The sequence below is a fragment of the Esox lucius genome, chromosome 12, assembly GCF_011004845.1.
Source record: "Esox lucius isolate fEsoLuc1 chromosome 12, fEsoLuc1.pri, whole genome shotgun sequence".
Lineage (NCBI taxonomy): Eukaryota > Metazoa > Chordata > Actinopteri > Esociformes > Esocidae > Esox > Esox lucius.
The window spans coordinates 36,777,691-36,795,929 of record NC_047580.1 but is presented as its reverse complement, the minus strand read 5'-3'; the positions used below and the strand labels follow the sequence as shown (position 1 = coordinate 36,795,929).

At 43.2% G+C, this 18,239-nt stretch overlaps 1 protein-coding gene across 6 annotated transcripts in view; it reads left to right on the top strand.

The window, feature by feature from the left end:
• The window catches only part of LOC105007953 (putative helicase mov-10-B.1), a 29,020-nt gene that overhangs the window by 3,622 nt on the left and 7,159 nt on the right, over positions 1–18,239 (top strand). For 3 of the 6 annotated variants that reach the window (XR_004576618.1, XM_034296013.1, XM_034296014.1), the window contains exons 3-16: positions 104–342; positions 1,575–1,671; positions 1,891–2,035; positions 2,315–2,573; positions 4,834–4,989; positions 7,249–7,411; positions 8,952–9,109; positions 9,222–9,395; positions 12,743–12,873; positions 13,029–13,225; positions 13,837–13,934; positions 14,132–14,229; positions 14,418–14,516; positions 14,796–14,901. Coding sequence is in view for 5 of the 6 variants with exons in the window: in XM_034296013.1 (XP_034151904.1) it covers positions 104–342; positions 1,575–1,671; positions 1,891–2,035; positions 2,315–2,573; positions 4,834–4,989; positions 7,249–7,411; positions 8,952–9,109; positions 9,222–9,395; positions 12,743–12,873; positions 13,029–13,225; positions 13,837–13,934; positions 14,132–14,229; positions 14,418–14,516; positions 14,796–14,901 (2,120 nt within the window). In the remaining variant the exon portion in view is untranslated. Of the gene's footprint in view, positions 1–103; positions 343–1,574; positions 1,672–1,752; positions 1,798–1,890; positions 2,036–2,314; positions 2,574–4,833; positions 4,990–7,248; positions 7,412–8,951; positions 9,110–9,221; positions 9,396–12,742; positions 12,874–13,028; positions 13,226–13,836; positions 13,935–14,131; positions 14,230–14,417; positions 14,517–14,795; positions 14,902–18,239 lie in introns of those variants that run through there. The other 3 variants (XM_034296015.1, XM_034296016.1, XM_034296017.1) reach the window with 2 other exon arrangements.

Below are 18,239 nucleotides of genomic sequence, written 5' to 3'. Positions count from 1 at the left end.
AATCCTTTAGGTGAGTGTATAATTCAATACCAAAACTCTCCAATTGCCAGGTGAGTCTATATGTTACTATGAAGTCTGTCAAATACTTTGTGTTTTCCTACAGGTCAGAGAGTACTATCTGGACCAATGGCGAAGACCCACTCGGTCTGTTCAGAATGGAGGCCTGATAACCAGCACCCCGCCTGTTCACAACGGGGTGCAACTGAATAAGTACACTGTGGGGGTGCCGTCCTCCCCTGGTCCTGCCCAAACTGCCTCCACTCAGAATGGGGTGACATCACATACCCCCCGGAGGGACTGGAAACTTGCCAATAAGATCCTCAAGATGTACAACTCTGACAGGTGATTGGTGGAAACATGGAGCGGTTTGTCTTATCCTTTATCCTTCAGGTCCTTGTTGACCCCTACATCCTGAGCCCTAACCCTAATACCTAAACCCAAACCCTTACACCCTAATACCTAAACCCTAACCCTTACACCCTAATACCTAAACCCAAACCCTTACACCCTAATACCTAAACCCAAACCCTTACACCCTAATACCTAAACCCTAACCCTTACACCCTAATACCTAAACCCAAACCCTTACACCCTAATACCCAAACCCTTACACCCTAATACCTAAACCCAAACCCTTACACCCTAATACCTAAACCCTAACCCTTACACCCTAATACCTAAACCCAAACCCTTACACCCTAATACCCAAACCCTTACACCCTAATACCTAAACCCAAACCCTTACACCCTAATACCTAAACCCAAACCCTTACACCCTAATACCTAAACCCAAACCCTTACACCCTAATACCCAAACCCTTACACCCTAATACCTAAACCCTAACCCTTACACCCTAATACCTAAACCCTAACCCTTACACCCTAATAGACCCTAACCCTTACACCCTAATAGACCCTAACCCTTACACCCTAATAGACCCTAACCCTTACACCCTAATAGACCCTAACCCCTACATATTTTACCCAGGACCCTAAGCCCTGTCCCCTGACCCCTACACGCAAACTACTTCAGACCTAATATCATATTGACATTTTTAGGATGTAGGTTGTGTGTCAGGGGTATTCAACTCTGAACCTTGAAGTCAGTTCCACTCCATTTATTCATTGCAACTCTCTAATCAGGGATTTATTTGGACCTGGGAGACCAGGTGGGTGCCATTAATGAGGTAGAACAACCAGCAGGCTCCGGACCCTGTAGGGTTTGACACTGTCATGGCAACCATAGTTAACAGACCTCCTGATCCGAACCACCCCTGGTCTCTGTCCTGCCCGAAGAAACAGAGGAGACACAGGCAACTTCACCTTGGAGCCATCTGTAGCTGGGCCATAGATAAGATAGGTTGAGGCCTGGTGCCTTCAGGTTGTGGCTATGATCACAGAACAGGGCATGCTGACCTGGGTGGCATCCATGAATACAGGCCTAGTTGAATAGAATAATGAAAAGTAAGGATTTTTCCACCGTTGAATACCACAATATTTGGGTTCATTTTGGTTTGGAGCGAATATGACTAACCTAACCCTTCTCACCCTTAACCTGACCTCCAACCCCTCAGAGCTGAGTTGATCTCGGACCGTCGTGGCGTCCTGATCACGTCTGACCACCCAGTCAAAGACGGACTCATCAAGTTCAGTCTGGAGAGTGTGACAGAGGTAGGACCTGACCACGACCTTTAACCCTGACTCTAATAGTTCAGTCTGGAGAGTGTGACAGAGGTAGGACCTGACCACGACCTTTAACCCTGACCCTAATAGTTCAGTCTGGAGAGTGTGACAGAGGTAGGACCTGACCACGACCTTTAACCCTGGCCCTGATAGTTCAGTCTGGGGAGTGTGACAGGTGGGACCTGAGACCCTGTTCTTCTCCTGCAGGTTCACATTGTCCATCTGTTCCTGAAGAACAGTTCCTCCAGTCCTCTGCTCTTCACCTACTACTCTGCTCTTCACCGGATGAGCTGCTTCACCCTGCAGGACACACAGAAAGTCACCCGTAACAACCCGCTGCAGCTGGCCCCAGGTATACACACACACACACACACACACACACACACACACACACACACACACACACACACACACACACACACACTCCTATAACATTATTAACCATTATCCTCCCCCCTCTCTTCCTCCCCCTCTCTTCCTCCCCCTCTCTTCCTCCCCCTCTCTTCCTCCCCCTCTCTTCCTCCCCCTCTCTTCCTCCCCCTCTCTTCCTCCCCCTCTCTTCCTCCCCCTCTTCTCCTCCCCCTCTCTTCCTCCCCCTCTCCTCCTCTCCCTCTCTCTGATGTCCTCCCAGGTGAACAGTATGAAGTCCAGCTCCAGTTTAGGCCCAAACACCCTGGATTCTATCCAGCCGCTCTGGTGTTTGAGTTTAAACCGCCCCACTCATCCTCCCCTCCCTCTCTGGCGTTCCACCTGTTACGGTTTGTCGAGGCTCAGTGTGTGACGAGTCTAGCCAGGGAGCTGGGTCCTACCGCCCCTTACCGACCCAGACCCATCATGTCCGCTGAGGCCTCCCTGAGGTACATCGTGGAGGATGGGGAACAACCTGAGCGGTAACATACACACCTAAAATATACACATTATAACATAACTACACACCTAAAATATACACATTATAACATACATACACACCTAAAATATACACATTATAACATACATACACACCTAAAGGATTATTAGGAACACCTGTTCAATTTCTCATTAATGCAATTATCTAATCAACCAATCACATGGCAGTTGCTTCAATGCATTTAGGGGTGTGGTCCTGGTCAAGACAATCTCCTGAACTCCAAACTGAATGTCAGAATGGGAAAGAAAGGTGATTTAAGCAATTTTGAGCATGGCATGGTTGTTGGTGCCAGACGGGCCGGTCTGAGTATTTCACAATTTGCTCAGTTACTGGGATTTTCACACACAGCCATTTCTAGGGTTTACAAAGAATGGTGTGAAAAGGGAAAAACATCCAGTATGCGGCAGTCCTGTGGGCGAAAATGCCTTGTTGATGCTAGAGGTCAGAGGAGAATGGGCCGACTGATTCAAGCTGATAGAAGAGTAACTTTGACTGAAATAACCACATGTTACAACCGAGGTATGCAGCAAAGCATTTGTGTAGCCACAACACGCACAACCTTGAGGCGGATGGTTGAAGACTGGAAGAATGTTGCCTGGTATGATGAGTCTTGATTTCTGTTGAGACATTCAGATGGTAGAGTCAGAATTTGGCGTAAACAGAATGAGAACATGGATCCATCATGCCTTGTTACCACTGTGCAGGCTGGTGGTGGTGTTGTAATGGTGTGGGGGATGTTTTCTTGGCACACTTTAGGCCCCTTAGTGCCAATTGGGCATTGTTTAAATGCCACGGTCTACCTGAGCATTGTTTCTGACCATGTCCATCCCTTTATGACCACCATGTACCCATCCTCTGATGGCTACTTCCAGCAGGATAATGCACCATGTCACAAAGCTCGAATCATTTCAAATTGGTTTCTTCAACATGACAATGAGTTCACTGTACTGAAATGGCCCCCACAGTCACCAGATCTCAACCCAATAGAGCATCTTTGGGATGTGGTGGAACGGGAGCTTTGTGCCCTGGATGTGCATCCCACAAATCTCCATCAACTGCAAGATGCTATCCTATCAATATGGGCCAACATTTCTAAAGAATGCTTTCAGCACCTTGTTGAATCAATGCCACGTAGAATTAAGGCAGTTCTGAAGGCGAAAGGGGGTCAAACACAGTATTAGTATGGTGTTCCTAATAATCCTTTAGGTGAGTGTATACACACACACACACACACACACCTAAAATACACACATTAATACACACACACCTAAAATACACATTATAACACACACACACCCGCACACACCTAAAATACACATTATAACACACACAGATCTAAAATACACATTATAACACACACACACACACATGCACGCTCCTTAAATACACATTACACACACACCTACAATACACATTATAACACACACACACACACACACATTCCTTAAATACACATTTTTACTCACACACCTTATAGACATTATTACTCACACATAGCTTAAATACACATTATAACACACACACACAGAACTTAAATACACATTATAACACATACACACAGAACTTAAATACACATTATAACACACACACGCGCACACACACACCTTAAATACACATACACACACCTTAAATATGCATTATAACACACACCACAAATACACATTATAACACACGCTCCTTAAATACACATTATAACACTCCTTAAATATGCATTAGAATACACAAAACCCTTATATACGCATTATAACACACACACACAAACTGACAGACTCCTTTTATACACATTACTACACACTCCCCTTAAATACACATTGCAACACACAGACACCTTAAATACACATCACAACACACACCTCTTATATACATATAACACACACACCTTATGTACACATTATAACACACACCTGAGGGAAATGGGTGATCGTGACAAGGTAATGGACAGTTGTGACTGGGTATGGAGGGTAATGGCCCATCATGACAGGGTAATGGACGAGCATCACACGGCAGTAGTGACAGGGCAACGGACGGCCGTGTCGGGGCAACGGACGGTCGTGACAGGGTATGGAGCTTATTGGATGTTCATGACAGGGTAATGGGCGGTCATGACAGGGTAATGGGTGGTCATGAAAGGGTAATGGATGGTCGTGACGGTATGGAGCTTATTGGATGTTCATGACAGGGTAATGGGCGGTCATGACAGGGTAATGGATGGTTGTGACAAAAAAACCGTTGTTTCTGTTCAGTCTTTCAGCCAACAACCTGGCTAGTGTGGTGATGCTCCGGGACTACAAGGTTCCGCCGTATGTCAGAGATCTGATCAAATTTCTCAACGGATACTCCTTCTCTTCTTCTTCGCCATCCTCAACTCCCTCCGCCAGAAGCAGACTAATCGACAATCAGTGAGTACCTATTCTTCCTCAGCCCCAATCCTATTCTTCCTCCAGTCTGTGAATACCTGAATCAGAGGGGCTAAGAAGGAAGTAGGGGGGCTTTGTGTATTAAAGATGGGCTAGGGAGGAAGAGGAGTGGCTCAGGGGAAGTAGAGAGGCTGGTGGGAATAAAAGGGGCTAGAGAGTAAGAGGAGGGGCTGTGTAGAAGAAGATGGGCTAGAGGAAGAGGAGGGGCTGGGGGGTGAATGGGGCTAGAGGAAGAGGAGGGGCTGGGGGGTGAATAGGGCTAGAGGAAGAGGAGGGGCTGGGGGGTGAATATGGCTAGAGGAAGAGGAGGGGCTGGGGGGTGAATATGGCTAGAGGAAGAGGAGAGGCTGGGGGGTGAATATGGCTAGAGGAAGAGGAGGGGCTGGGGGGTGAATAAGGCTAGAGGAAGAGGAGAGGCTGGGGGGTGAATATGGCTAGAGGAAGAGGAGGGGCTGGGGGGTGAATAAGGCCTTGGGAGAGATCTGGGGGAAGGTTGCAATGGATAAAGAGGAGGCGCTAGGTGTTAATGGGAGGGGCTAATTGTGTTAAATTGAAAAATATAGTCATGTTAATACTAACAACTATATCTCCTCCCTGCCCCATGTCTTAATCCTAACACTTCCTATTAGGGCTGGGCAATAAATCGATTTAATCGATTTATCGATTTTGTAGTGTAAAACGATTTTTATTTTGCAAACTCGAGTTTTTTGCCACAATAGTTTTTTCGGACTTTTCTGCGTTTCGTCCTTGTGCGTTACCATAGATACTAAAAGAAGCGCGTAACACAATCAAAACAACATGGCAGCGTGTAGTACTAGCAGAGAACTACTTCCAAAGAAAGGCACAGGAAACTCCGTAATTTGGAACTGGTTTGGTTTTGATGCAGCAGACAAAACACAGACGAAGCCTTGCTGCAAAATATGTTTCAAGGCTGTTGCTACTGGAAGCAGCAGTACAACAAATCTTTTCCAGCACCTGAGGAATAAACATCGCGAAGAATGGGAGAAGTGCAGCCGGCTCCGTAGCGAAAACGGCTCCTCTAGCACACCTGCTAAAAAGCAAACTACACTTCCTGAGAGCTTTACAAACTGTGTGCCTTATGATAAGAACGGAACGCGATGGAAAGCGATTACAGAGGCGATCACGTTTTATATTGCCACAGACATGCTGCCAATTTATTCTGTCGAAAAGCGAGGCTTTAATCACATGCTAAAAATATTAGATGAGAGGTACGTTGTCCCCAGTCGCAAGTATTTCGCCACTATAGCGCTGCCTCACCTGTACAATACAACTCGGGAAAAGATCCGCAGTGAGCTGGAGGAGATGCAGTTTTACTCAGCGACAACGGACCTTTGGTCCAGCCGGACGATGTAGCCATATCTGAGTCTGCAGTCATTTAAGTGCATTGAAAAAAAAATCGGAAATCGAATCGAAACTCGAATTTTTCTTTAAAAAATCGAAGATTTTTTTTTTAGGCAAAATCGCCCAGCCCTACTTCCTATATCTCCTCCCTGTCCTGCCCTATGTCTTAATCCTAACACCTGTATTGCCTCCCTGCCCCAGGTCTTAATCCCAACACCTGCTTTATCCCCTCCCTCCCCCATGTCTTAATCTTAACACCTATATCTCCTCCCTGCCCCATGTCTTAATCCTAACACCTATATCCCCTCCCTCCCCCATGTCTTAATCCTAACAATTTCCATATCTCATCCCTCCCCATGTCTTAATCCCAACACCTATATCTCCTCCCTGCCCCATGTCTTAATCCCAACACCTATATCTCCTCCCTGCCCCATGTCTTAATCCCAACACCTATATCTCCTCCCTGCCCCATGTCTTAATCCCAACACCTATATCTCCTCCCTGCCCCATGTCTTAATCCCAACACCTATATCTCCTCCCTCCCCATGTCTTAATCACAAACACCTATATCTCCTCCCTGCCCCATGTCTTAATCCCAACACCTATATCTCCTCCCTCCCCCAGGTCTTAATCCTAACACCCATGTCTTCTCCCTTCCCCAGGTCTTAATATATTCAAGTTAAAGTTTAATAATGAATGTTTGGTGATGTCCATGCATTCCAGACTTTAAGCAGTGATTGCCTGCAAAGGATTCTTGACAAAGTATTAAAGATTAACATTTTATTTATGATGTGCTAATTTGTCCAATTACATTTGAGCCCCTGAAATAAGGGGACTGTGTAGGAAAATGGTTGCAATTTCGCCTTCTCTGTGGTCCAGGTCTCTTTTGGAAGGTGGGCTGACCTGGGAGAGTTACAAAGAGCTCCTCCAACTGTTGCTTTACTTAGAGGCGATCCAGATGGAGGTGGATATTAAGAAATACAACATGACCAAGTCTCCCATGTTCCGAGACAAGGCCAAAAAGTCCTTGCTGGTGCTGGAGGTACGCACGCACGCACTAGTTGCTGACGGACGGAATAGACAGGACATATTTGATCTGTCACACCACATGGGTCAGTTTAGGTGGTGCAGGGTTTTGATCTGTCATATTACATGGGTCAGTTTAGGTGGTGAAGGGGTTTTGATCTGTCATATTACATGGGTCAGTTTAGGTGGTGCAGGGTTTTGATCTGTCATACTACATGGGTCAGTTTAGGTGGTGAAGGGGTTTTGATCTGTCATATTACATGGGTCAGTTTAGGTGGTGCAGGGTTTGGATCTATTATATTACGTGTGTCAGTTTAGGTGGTGTAGAGTTTTGATCTGTCATATTACGTGTGTCAGTTTAGGTGGTGTAGAGTTTTGATCTGTCATATTATGTGTGTCAGTTTAGGTGGTGCAGGGTTTTGATCTGTTATATTACAAGGGTCAGTTTAGGTGGTGCAGGGTTTTGATCTGTTATATTACAAGGGTCAGTTTAGGTGGTGCAGGGTTTTGATCTGTCACATTACATGGGTCATTTTAGGTGGTGCAGGGTTTTGATCTGTCATATTACATGGGTCAGTTTAGGTGGTGCAGGGTTTTGATCTGTCATACTACATGGGTCAGTTTAGGTGGTGCAGGGTTTTGATCTGTCATATTACATGGGTCAGTTTAGGTGGTGCAGGGTTTTGATCTGTCATATTACATGGGTCAGTTTAGGTGGTGCAGGGTTTTGATCTGTCATATTACATGGGTCAGTTTAGGTGGTGCAGGGTTTTGATCTGTCATATTAAATGGGTCAGTTTAGGTGGTGCAGGGTTTTGATCTGTCATATTACATGGGTCAGTTTAGGTGGTGCAGGGTTTTGATCTGTCATACTACATGGGTCAGTTTAGGTGGTGCAGGGTTTTGATCTGTCATATTACATGGGTCAGTTTAGGTGGTGCAGGGTTTTGATCTGTCATATTACATGGGTCAGTTTAGGTGGTGCAGGGTTTTGATCTGTCATATTACATGGGTCAGTTTAGGTGGTGCAGGGTTTTGATCTGTCATATTAAATGGGTCAGTTTAGGTGGTGCAGGGTTTTGATCTGTCATATTACATGGGTCAGTTTAGGTGGTGTAGAGTTTTGATCTGTCATATTAAATGGGTCAGTTTAGGTGGTGCAGGGTTTTGATCTGTCATATTATGTGTGTCAGTTTAGGTGGTGCAGGGTTTTGATCTGTTATATTACAAGGGTCAGTTTAGGTGGTGCAGGGTTTTGATCTGTTATATTACAAGGGTCAGTTTAGGTGGTGCAGGGTTTTGATCTGTCACATTACATGGGTCATTTTAGGTGGTGCAGGGTTTTGATCTGTCATATTACATGGGTCAGTTTAGGTGGTGCAGGGTTTTGATCTGTCATATTACATGGGTCAGTTTAGGTGGTGCAGGGTTTTGATCTGTTATATTACATGGGTCAGTTTAGGTGGTGCAGGGTTTTGATCTGTTATATTACACGGGTCATTTTAGGTGGTGCCGGGTTTTGTTTCCAGACTTGAATGTTACCTGTGTCCTTGTAGGTACCTGGGGTTTCAGAGAACCGCCCTTCTGTCCTGCGTGGCGACTCCCTTCTGGTGACCAAGTGGGGTGAAGGAAAGGAAGGGAAGGTTCTGGTGAAATACCGTGGCTACGTCCATCGTGTAGAACTGGAACGTGTCAAACTGGGCTTCAACCCAAAGTAAGGATGTGATTTGAGGAAGGTTTGCCTCTTTAATTAAGTTATTATAGAAAAATAATAATACATTGTTATTTTTATTTTGTTTGTTCATTTCTTACATTCCTCCCCCCAGATTGCTGTCGTCCTTTATAGATGGTCAGAAGTTCGATGTGGAGTTTACAGTGAACCGACTGACCACTAGACTGCAGCAGAGAGCAGCAGAGCTAGCCTTCCAACACAACCTGGGGAACACACTGTTCCCTTCTGGAGGCACAACTACCAAAACCCCCAAACTACAACAACTCTGGTACCACTGCCAACATCCCCTTCTTTTTCATTGACTTTTGACCCCTAACACCTACTTTGGGACCCAGCTTTTCCCCTCTCAATCACACTCACCCTCCACCACACTCCCCCTCTCCCCCTCTATCACACTCCCCCTCTCCCCCTCTATCACACTCACCCTCCACCCCTCCACCACACTCACCCTCTCCCCCTCCACCACACTCACCCTCCACCCCTCCACCACACTCCCCCTCTCCCCCTTTATCACACTCCCCCTCTCCCCCTCCACCACACTCACACTCCACCCCTCCACCACACTCCCCCTCTCCCCCTCTACCACACTCCCCCTCCACCCCTCCACCACACTCACCCTCTCCCCCTCTATCACATTCACCAATCAGGCAGCTAGTTCTAACCAAAGAGAGCAGAGCTCATCTTTCTCTATGTCCCACTCCCCCCCCCCATTTAAAAAGGTTGCTTAGACAACTGCCACATCGTCAACAACCTTGTCCTTTATTTCCACAGAGCACAGAATATACTCGGTGATGTGCTTTGGGTCCGTGCTATTGTGAAAATAGCAATGCAGACTGTTTTGAGTATTAGGAGCCAGTATCTCAATTCCTGGGTTGATTAGAAATAGAAGGAATCGTGAGCATGCAACCCATAAAGTAAACTTGTCTAATCTGTTAACTGTAACACGTCAACCTACTAGTCCAGGAACCCCTATTGTATCTATTAAGCTGGCTTTACTTAATATCAGATCTGTCGCCAACAAATCGTTCTTGGTAAATGACATTGTTTATGTGTCTCACTGAAACGCGGCTAACAGAAGATTGTACTGCTGCAATTCTTAACGAGACAACACCCAAAAAATGTGTCTATATGAATATGTATCGAAATGGTAGGAAAGGAGGAGGAGTGGCTGCCCTATTCAAAGATACAATCCAGTGCAAAGAAAATACACTAGTTAATTGTATTTCTTTTGAATACCTCTGTTTTACATTGAAGGGTACCCCCAAAATGTCGTTTTTAACCATTTACAGACCTCCACGATATTCTGCAAATTTTATTGATTTTTCTGAATTACTCTCTGTTATATCAGTTGATTATAACTTGATTATTATTACAGGGGATTTTAACATCCACATAGTTAATAGTACAGACAATAATGCCAAATAACTTTTTGCACTACTTGACACTTTTGATCTCACTCAACATGTGAAATAGCTTACACATTCTAGATCTGGTTATCTCTAAAGTTCTCAATATTTCCTGTCATGGAAAAGACTTGGCCCTGTCTGATGATTTTTGAGTCTTTTTTTATCCCTTATCATGTTCCAGTAAAATCTGTTTCTGTTATCCAAAGTCGACATCCGCGGAACCGCGGACAGTGCTCATTGGCATAAATATTTCGAAAAATAGATTCGCCATAATCGTCCGATTCCAATGGTATATTATTTGTAGCCATTTTCGTGAAGCGTTCCGTGTATAATTTGGGTTGTCCGTGTATAATATGGGTTGTATAGTTGTATAGTTTGGGTTGCTATGAGAACTTTTCACCAGGCAACGACATTGACCATGCATCTTAGAAAGGCTAATGTGTAGACAAGAATAGAGATTACAAGGGTGTACATCACTATATATGATGTTTTGAACCATAATACATCGTTTGTATTATAAATATGATATAAAAATAAATATTTAGTCCATATAGTATGGCGGTATTCTTGAGTTTATGGGAAGAAGTTGGTAATTTTTCGGAGTTTATAAAATAGTCCAAACGTAACTAGCGATCTAGTGCTTGAGTCATTACATGCAAAAAGAAGTGCTATACATTCAATCTTATTTATTTCATAATGTTTTATGTCTAGGTAGAAGAACCAAATTTTTTGGGGGTGCCTATATTTTTTACCTTCTATTATTTAATTATGTCATTATTTTCAACCCAATTACAGTGTAATTTGATAGTAAAGGCATGAAAGTATGAGGAAATACCATTGACACAAAACCTAAAAATGCTTTAAAAAAAATCTTGATGCTGAATGGCAGAAATGTTTTCCGAAAACAATTCTTTTGCCTTTCAAACAGATTGGTTTTATAAATAGTGACCCAGAAGTTTTTATGTGTTTTTATTGTAGCCAGAGGGGTTGTTATTACCAGTATACATCATAATAGGTTGTATCTGTTACAGAAATGAATCTAGGACCCAAAATGTCCAAGTAGTGAAATCCGGCCGAAATCCCCATAGGCTACCAAGGTTAAGAAAAGGTACATTAATGCACATTCAGGGCACGAAGCTCCCGTTCCACCACATCCCAAAGATGCTCTATTGGGTTGAGATCTGGTGACTGTGGGGGCCATTTCAGTACAGTGAACTCATTGTCATGTTCAAGAAACCAATTTGAAATGATTCGAGCTTTGTGACATGGTGCATTATCCTGCTGGAAGTAGCCATCAGAGGATGGGTACATGGTGGTCATAAAGGGATGGACATGGTCAGAAACAATGCTCAGGTAGGCCGTGGCATTTAAACCATGCCCAATTGGCACTAAGGGGCCTAAAGTGTGCCAAGAAAACATCCCCCACACCATTACACCATCACCACCAGCCTGCACAGTGGTAACAAGGCATGATGGATCCATGTTCTCATTCTGTTTACGCCAAATTCTGACTCTACCATCTGAATGTCTCAACAGAAATCGAGACTCATCAGACCAGGCAACATTCTTCCAGTCTTAAACTGTCCAATATTGGTGAGCTCGTGCAAATTGTAGCCTCTTTTTCCTATTTGTAGTGGAGATGAGTGGTACCCGGTGGGGTCTTGTGCTGTTGTAGCCCATCCGCCTCAAGGTTGTGCGTGTTGTGGCTTCACAAATGCTTTACTGCATACCTCGGTTGTAACGAGTGGTTATTTCAGTCAAAGTTGCTCTTCTATCAGCTTGAATCAGTCGGCCCATTCTCCTCTGACCTCTAGCATCAACAAGGCATTTTCGCCCACAGGACTACCGCATACTGGATGTTTTTCCATTTTCACACCATTCTTTGTAAACCCTAGAAATGGTTGTGCATGAAATTCCCAGTAACTGAGCAAATTGTGAAATACTCAGACCGGCCCGTCTGGCACCAACAACCATGCCACGCTCAAAATTGCTTAAATCACCTTTCTTTCCCATTCTGACATTCAGTTTGGAGTTCAGGAGATTGTCTTGACCAGGACCACATCCCTAAATGCATTGAAGCAACTGCCATGTGATTGGTTGATTAGATAATTGCATTAATGAGAAATTGAACAGGTGTTGCTAATAATCCTTTAGGTGAGTGTAAATAAACTTGCTTGCTCTCAGTTAACTAAAATCAGTCCTGGCTCAGTTTTTCTCTCCCTCTCAGGTTGTATGACAAGGCATTAGAGCAGAATCCAGAGCAGTACTCAGCAGTCCAGAACATTGTAGCTGGTTCTTCACGACCCGCTCCATACTTGGTGTTTGGCCCCCCTGGGACAGGTAACACAACATCATCCGTTTTTTGTTTTTTTAAACAAAAAGTGAATTTTATGAAGTAGTAGGCCAGAGAGTGAGAAAAGGATTGTATTTAATTAAGATATTCAAATATGTGTGGTTGTGTGTGTTTTTTAATGTTTTTTTTATGTGTGTCCCAGGGAAGACTGTGACGCTGGTTGAAGCCATCAAACAGGTGTTGAAAACCAAGGGCAGCTCCCACATCCTGGCATGTGCTCCTTCCAATAGTGCTGCAGACCTGTTGTGTGTCAAACTTCTAGAACACCTGGAGAAAAGGAAGCTGTTTCGCATGTACGCCTCCTCCCGTAACCCTGACGACGTTCCTACTGCAATAGTGGTCAGTCACTCAACTTGTTTTGCTAGCAGCCTTTTGCTAACTCAGCTTTTCTGACTTGGGGTTAGAATTAGGGTGAGAAAGGGTTGTTCAACCATTATGGGTTAGTTTATTGAGTTTAGGTTAGGTATAGGATTGGTGCTTAGGTAAAATAGTTATTTTTAGTGGTAATACATTTCCAGTCCACATCTTTTATAGTAAAACCTTGGCGTGTGTGTGTTTTAGGTCTAACTATACTCATGGCGACCAAATGTCCCAATGAATATAGTAAAACCAGAAAAATTTTTTACTTGTTTTGCCGGTCCCCTTGAGGCAGAAGTAAATTTCCGGCTCAGGGTTTAGGTTTAGGGTCAAATTTACTATTCATTTTAGAGTAAGAATTGGGGTTCCTTTAAGGTCCAGGTATTGTTGGTTAAGTTTAGGGTTAAGGTTAGGCATTACATCTAGGTAAAATGTAGGCATAAATGTTACTTTAATGAGGTTAGGGTTAGGTTAAGGTTAGGGTTATGGTTAGGTTTAGGGTTAAGATTAGGGCGAGGGAGCATGCAATTTCTATTTTCTGGTCCACATGAAGATAGCAATACAAACTTGTGTGTGTGTGTTGATGTCTACAGGACTGCTGTAACATGGGTGAACACTGCTTTGTGTTTCCCTGCAAAGAGGAACTAATGAAGTACAGCATCATCATTACCACCCTTCTCACTGCCGGACGGTAAGGCTAAGCTAACACTTGGAATACCCATAGCAGGAAAGCTAATGCTAATCTAACACTTGGAATACCCATAGCAGCCAAGCTAATGCTAAGCTAACACTTGGAAAACCCATAGCAGCCAAGCTAATGCTAAGCAAACACTTTGCAAAGCATTATTGAGATTATAATGCTAAGCGGCAGTCTGTGTGTCTCTGCAGGCTGGTGACAGGTGGCATTCCTCCGGATCATTTCAGTCATGTGTTTGTGGACGAGGCAGGACATGCAGTTGAGACCGAGACCATCATACCACTGGCTGGTGAGATGGAGCAATGAAGGGAAGGAGGGAGGGAGGCAGGGAGAGGGAGGAACAAATGGAGAGATAGGAATGGAGGGAGGGCGGGGAACTTTGTTATTGGTCAATTGTACATTGTTTTGCCCAGTAGATGGTAAAACAGGACATTTTTCTGGTTGGTCATTTTGCCGGTTCTGTGTGTGTCTGTGTAGGGCTGCTCGATCCAGATAATGGTCAGGTGGTTTTGGCAGGAGATCCTAAACAGCTGGGACCCATCATCAGATCTCCACTAGCCATCAAATACGGCTTGGGTCAGCTTCCTCTCTTTCTTCCTTGTATCTTCCCTGTTGTGTCTGTATTAAAAGGCCTATAACATTTTAGGAAAAAAAAGGAAACCTAACCAAAGTTTATTTTGTGGCCCAATTTTGTTTATAGTTAGAAACCTTCTTGCTTCCATTTAGAACCCTTTCCAAAAAGGATTCTACTTGTAACCAAACATGCTTCTTCCAGGAACCATAATGGGTTCTCCTATGGGGACAGGCAAAAATCCTAGTGTGGTCGAATAAACAAAGCCCTGTTATATTTTGTAGGTGTTTCTCTATTGGAGAGGTTGATGAAAGTGTCTCTCTACCAGAAAGAGGAATCCACTGGAACATTCAACAACCGCTATGTCACCAAACTGCTCAGAAACTACAGGTATGTAAGACTTGTTCACTGTTAAAGGGATAGTTCACCCAAAAATAATAATTTATCGTAAACATATACAAATATAATAGCATAAAAACAAATACTCTAATGAAAACATAAAAACAACATCATAATAAGAAAATAGAAGTAGAATAAAAATGTGATAAAAACATAGGAAGTTATAAAAGCTGTAAGGCTAAACGGTGAGGTTAGGTTTAGGCACTCAGTCCAATGCGTGTTAAAAGAGAAGTGTTTTTAACCTGGATTTAAAAATGTATATGTTTGGGGCACGTCTAAGATCTTCTGGTAGTTTATTCCAGTTATGTGCAGCATAACTGCTAAACACCGCTTCTCCATGTTTAGTTTGGACTCTGGGCTCTACTAACTGACCTGTGTTCATGGATCTAAGAGCCCTGCTCGGTTTATATTCTTCAAACAAATCAGATATGTATTCGGGGCCTAAACCATTCAGTGATTTATAAACTAAAAGCACCACTTAATCACCAGTTAGGAGGCCATTACAGTAGTCAACCCTACTAGAGATAAAGCATGGATGAGCTTCTCTTGGTTTTTTTAGGACACCAAGCCCTTGATTACTAATACTAGTTATTTTATTTTTGTTGACAAACATAATAATCTCTGTTTTATCTTGGTTTAATTGTAGACAATTTTGGTTCATCCAGGTTTTTATGTGCTCTATACTGTGACACAGAGAGTCTATTGAGCTGTTGTCATACGGTTCGAGAGCCAAATATAGCTCTGGAAAAAATGAAGAGACCAATGCACCTTGTTCTTTCCTTTCCAAAAAAGTTGAGAAGGAAAGTTTTGAGTGAAGAACAGAAGAATTCAATTTGCAGTGGTCTCTTAATTTTAACCCTCCTTTTCCTGACTCAAAACCTTCCATTCCAACTTTTTTGGAAAGGAAAGAAAAAGGTGCAGTGATCTATATTAGGTGCAGAGCTGTATATTTGAGTATCATCGGCATAGCTATGGTAGTTAGTGTTGTTGTTCTGTAGAATTTGGCCCAGAGGTAGAATATAGAGATTGAACAGAAGCGGTCCGAGAACTGATCCTTGGGGATTCATGGTTACCAATGGTGACCTACAGTGTCAAATGCTGCACTGAGATCTAATAGAACTGTTATTTTATTGGAATCAGTATTCAGCCGTACATCATTTAAAACTCTGATCAGGACCATTTCAGTACTGTGGTGATGTTGGAAGGCTGACTGAAATTTGTCTGAGACCGCTTGAGTTCACAAAACTGCTGGTTCAATATACAGTGGGGTGAACAAATATTTGATAACCTGCAAAATTGGCAGTTTTTCCTACTTACAAAGCATGTAGAGGTCATAGGTACACTTGGAATCTAAAACAACAATCCAGAAAATCACATTGTATGATTTCTGTAATAATTAATTAGCATTTTATTGCATGAAATAAGTATTTCATCACCTACCAACCAGTAAAAATTGCGGCTCTCACAGACCTGTTCGTTTTTCTTTAAGAAGCCCTCCTGTTCTCCACTCATTACCTGTATTAACTGCACCTGTTTGAACTCGTTACTTGTATAAAAGACACACACTCAATCAAACAGACTCCAACCTCTCCACAATGGCCAAGACCAGAGAGCTGTGTAAGGACATCAGGGATAAAATTGTAGACCTGCCTAAGGCTGCATAGAGCTTTTTGGTCTAAACTCCACTTGCCGTGTTTGGAGGAAGAAGAAGGATGAGTACAACCCCAAGAACACCATCCCAACCGTGAAGCATGGAGGTGGAAACATAATTATTTGGGGTAAGCTTTTCTGCAAAGGGGGACAGGACGTCTGCACCGTATTGAGGGGAGGATGGATGGGGCCATGTATCGCGAGATCTTGGCCAACAACCTCCTTCCCTCAGTAAGAGCATTGAAGATGGGTCGTTGCTGGGTCTTCCATCATGACAACGACCCGAAACACACAGCCAGGGCAACTAAGGAGTGGCTCCGTAAGAAGCATCTCAAGGTCCTGGAGTGGCCTGGTCAGTCTCCAGACCTGAACCCAATAGAAAATATTTGGAGGGAGCTGAAAGTCCGTATTGGCCAGCAACAGCCCTGAAACCTGAAGGATCTGGGGAAGGTCTGTATGGAGGAGTGGGCCAAAATCCCTGCTGCAGTGTGTGCAAACCTGGTCAAGAACTACAGGAAACGTATGATCTCTGTAATTGCAAAGAAAAAGGTTTCTGTACCAAATAAGTTCTGCTTTTCTGATGTATCGAATACTTATGTCATGCAATAAAATGCAAATTAATTACTTAAAAATCATACAATGTGATTTTTCTGGATTTATGTTTTACATTCCATCACTCGCAGTTGAAGAGTACCTATGATAGAAATTACAGACTTCTACATGTTTTGTAAGTGGGAAAACCTGCTAAATCGGCAGTGTATCAAATACTTGTTCTCCCCACTGTAGATGCATCCAGAGTTTTCTTTTTTTAATAGGGGCTTAATGGCTGCTATTTTTATAGATGTTGGAAAAAATGCCTGATTGCAGAGAGCTATTAACTATTTGCTGTTAAAAATTGTTTAAAAAAATTCTTATGTGTGTCGAGACAACATGTGGAAGCTTTAAGATGTCAAACTGTTTCTTCTAGGGATTTCTGATCAATTGTATTAAATTGCAACATAATAACCAAGTTATGTCTCGGTGGTCGTGGTGACATTACAGTGTCCTTGTGAGACTGTAGTTCTGATGGTCTGTCTAATACTTAAACATTTTTCACTAAAGAAACACGCAAATTCATTACATTTCAGTGAACATGAGTTCTGACGCTATCTGCTTTATTGGGTTTGTCAGCTTGTCCACCATGACAAATAGAGTGCCGGTATTGTTGATATTCTTGTTGATCATTCCCGATAAATGTTGCTGTCTGGCCCTGCGTAACTCATTGTTGAAGCTACCAAGGCTTTGTTTATAGATGTCATAGTGGATTTGAAGTTTAGTTTTCCTCCACTTACATTCCACTTTCCTACATTCTCTTTTCAGGGCGCTTACCATCATGGTGGTTCTCCATGGTGTTTTCTGTTTGATCATAGTTTTCTTTACCTTTACCGGAGCAACACCATCCATGACATTCAATATTTTGGCATTAAAACTATCCAGGAGTACATCAACGGACTCAGCACTTATTGTTGGAGAGATAGCTATGGCTTCAATAAACTGAGCATTGATACTCTCCTTAATGTACCTTTTCTTAACAGAAACAGATTTTACTGGAACATGATAAGGGATTAAAAAAAGACTCAGAAATCATCAGACAGGTGTCTTTACCAAGTCTTTACCATGACAGGAAATATCGAGAACTT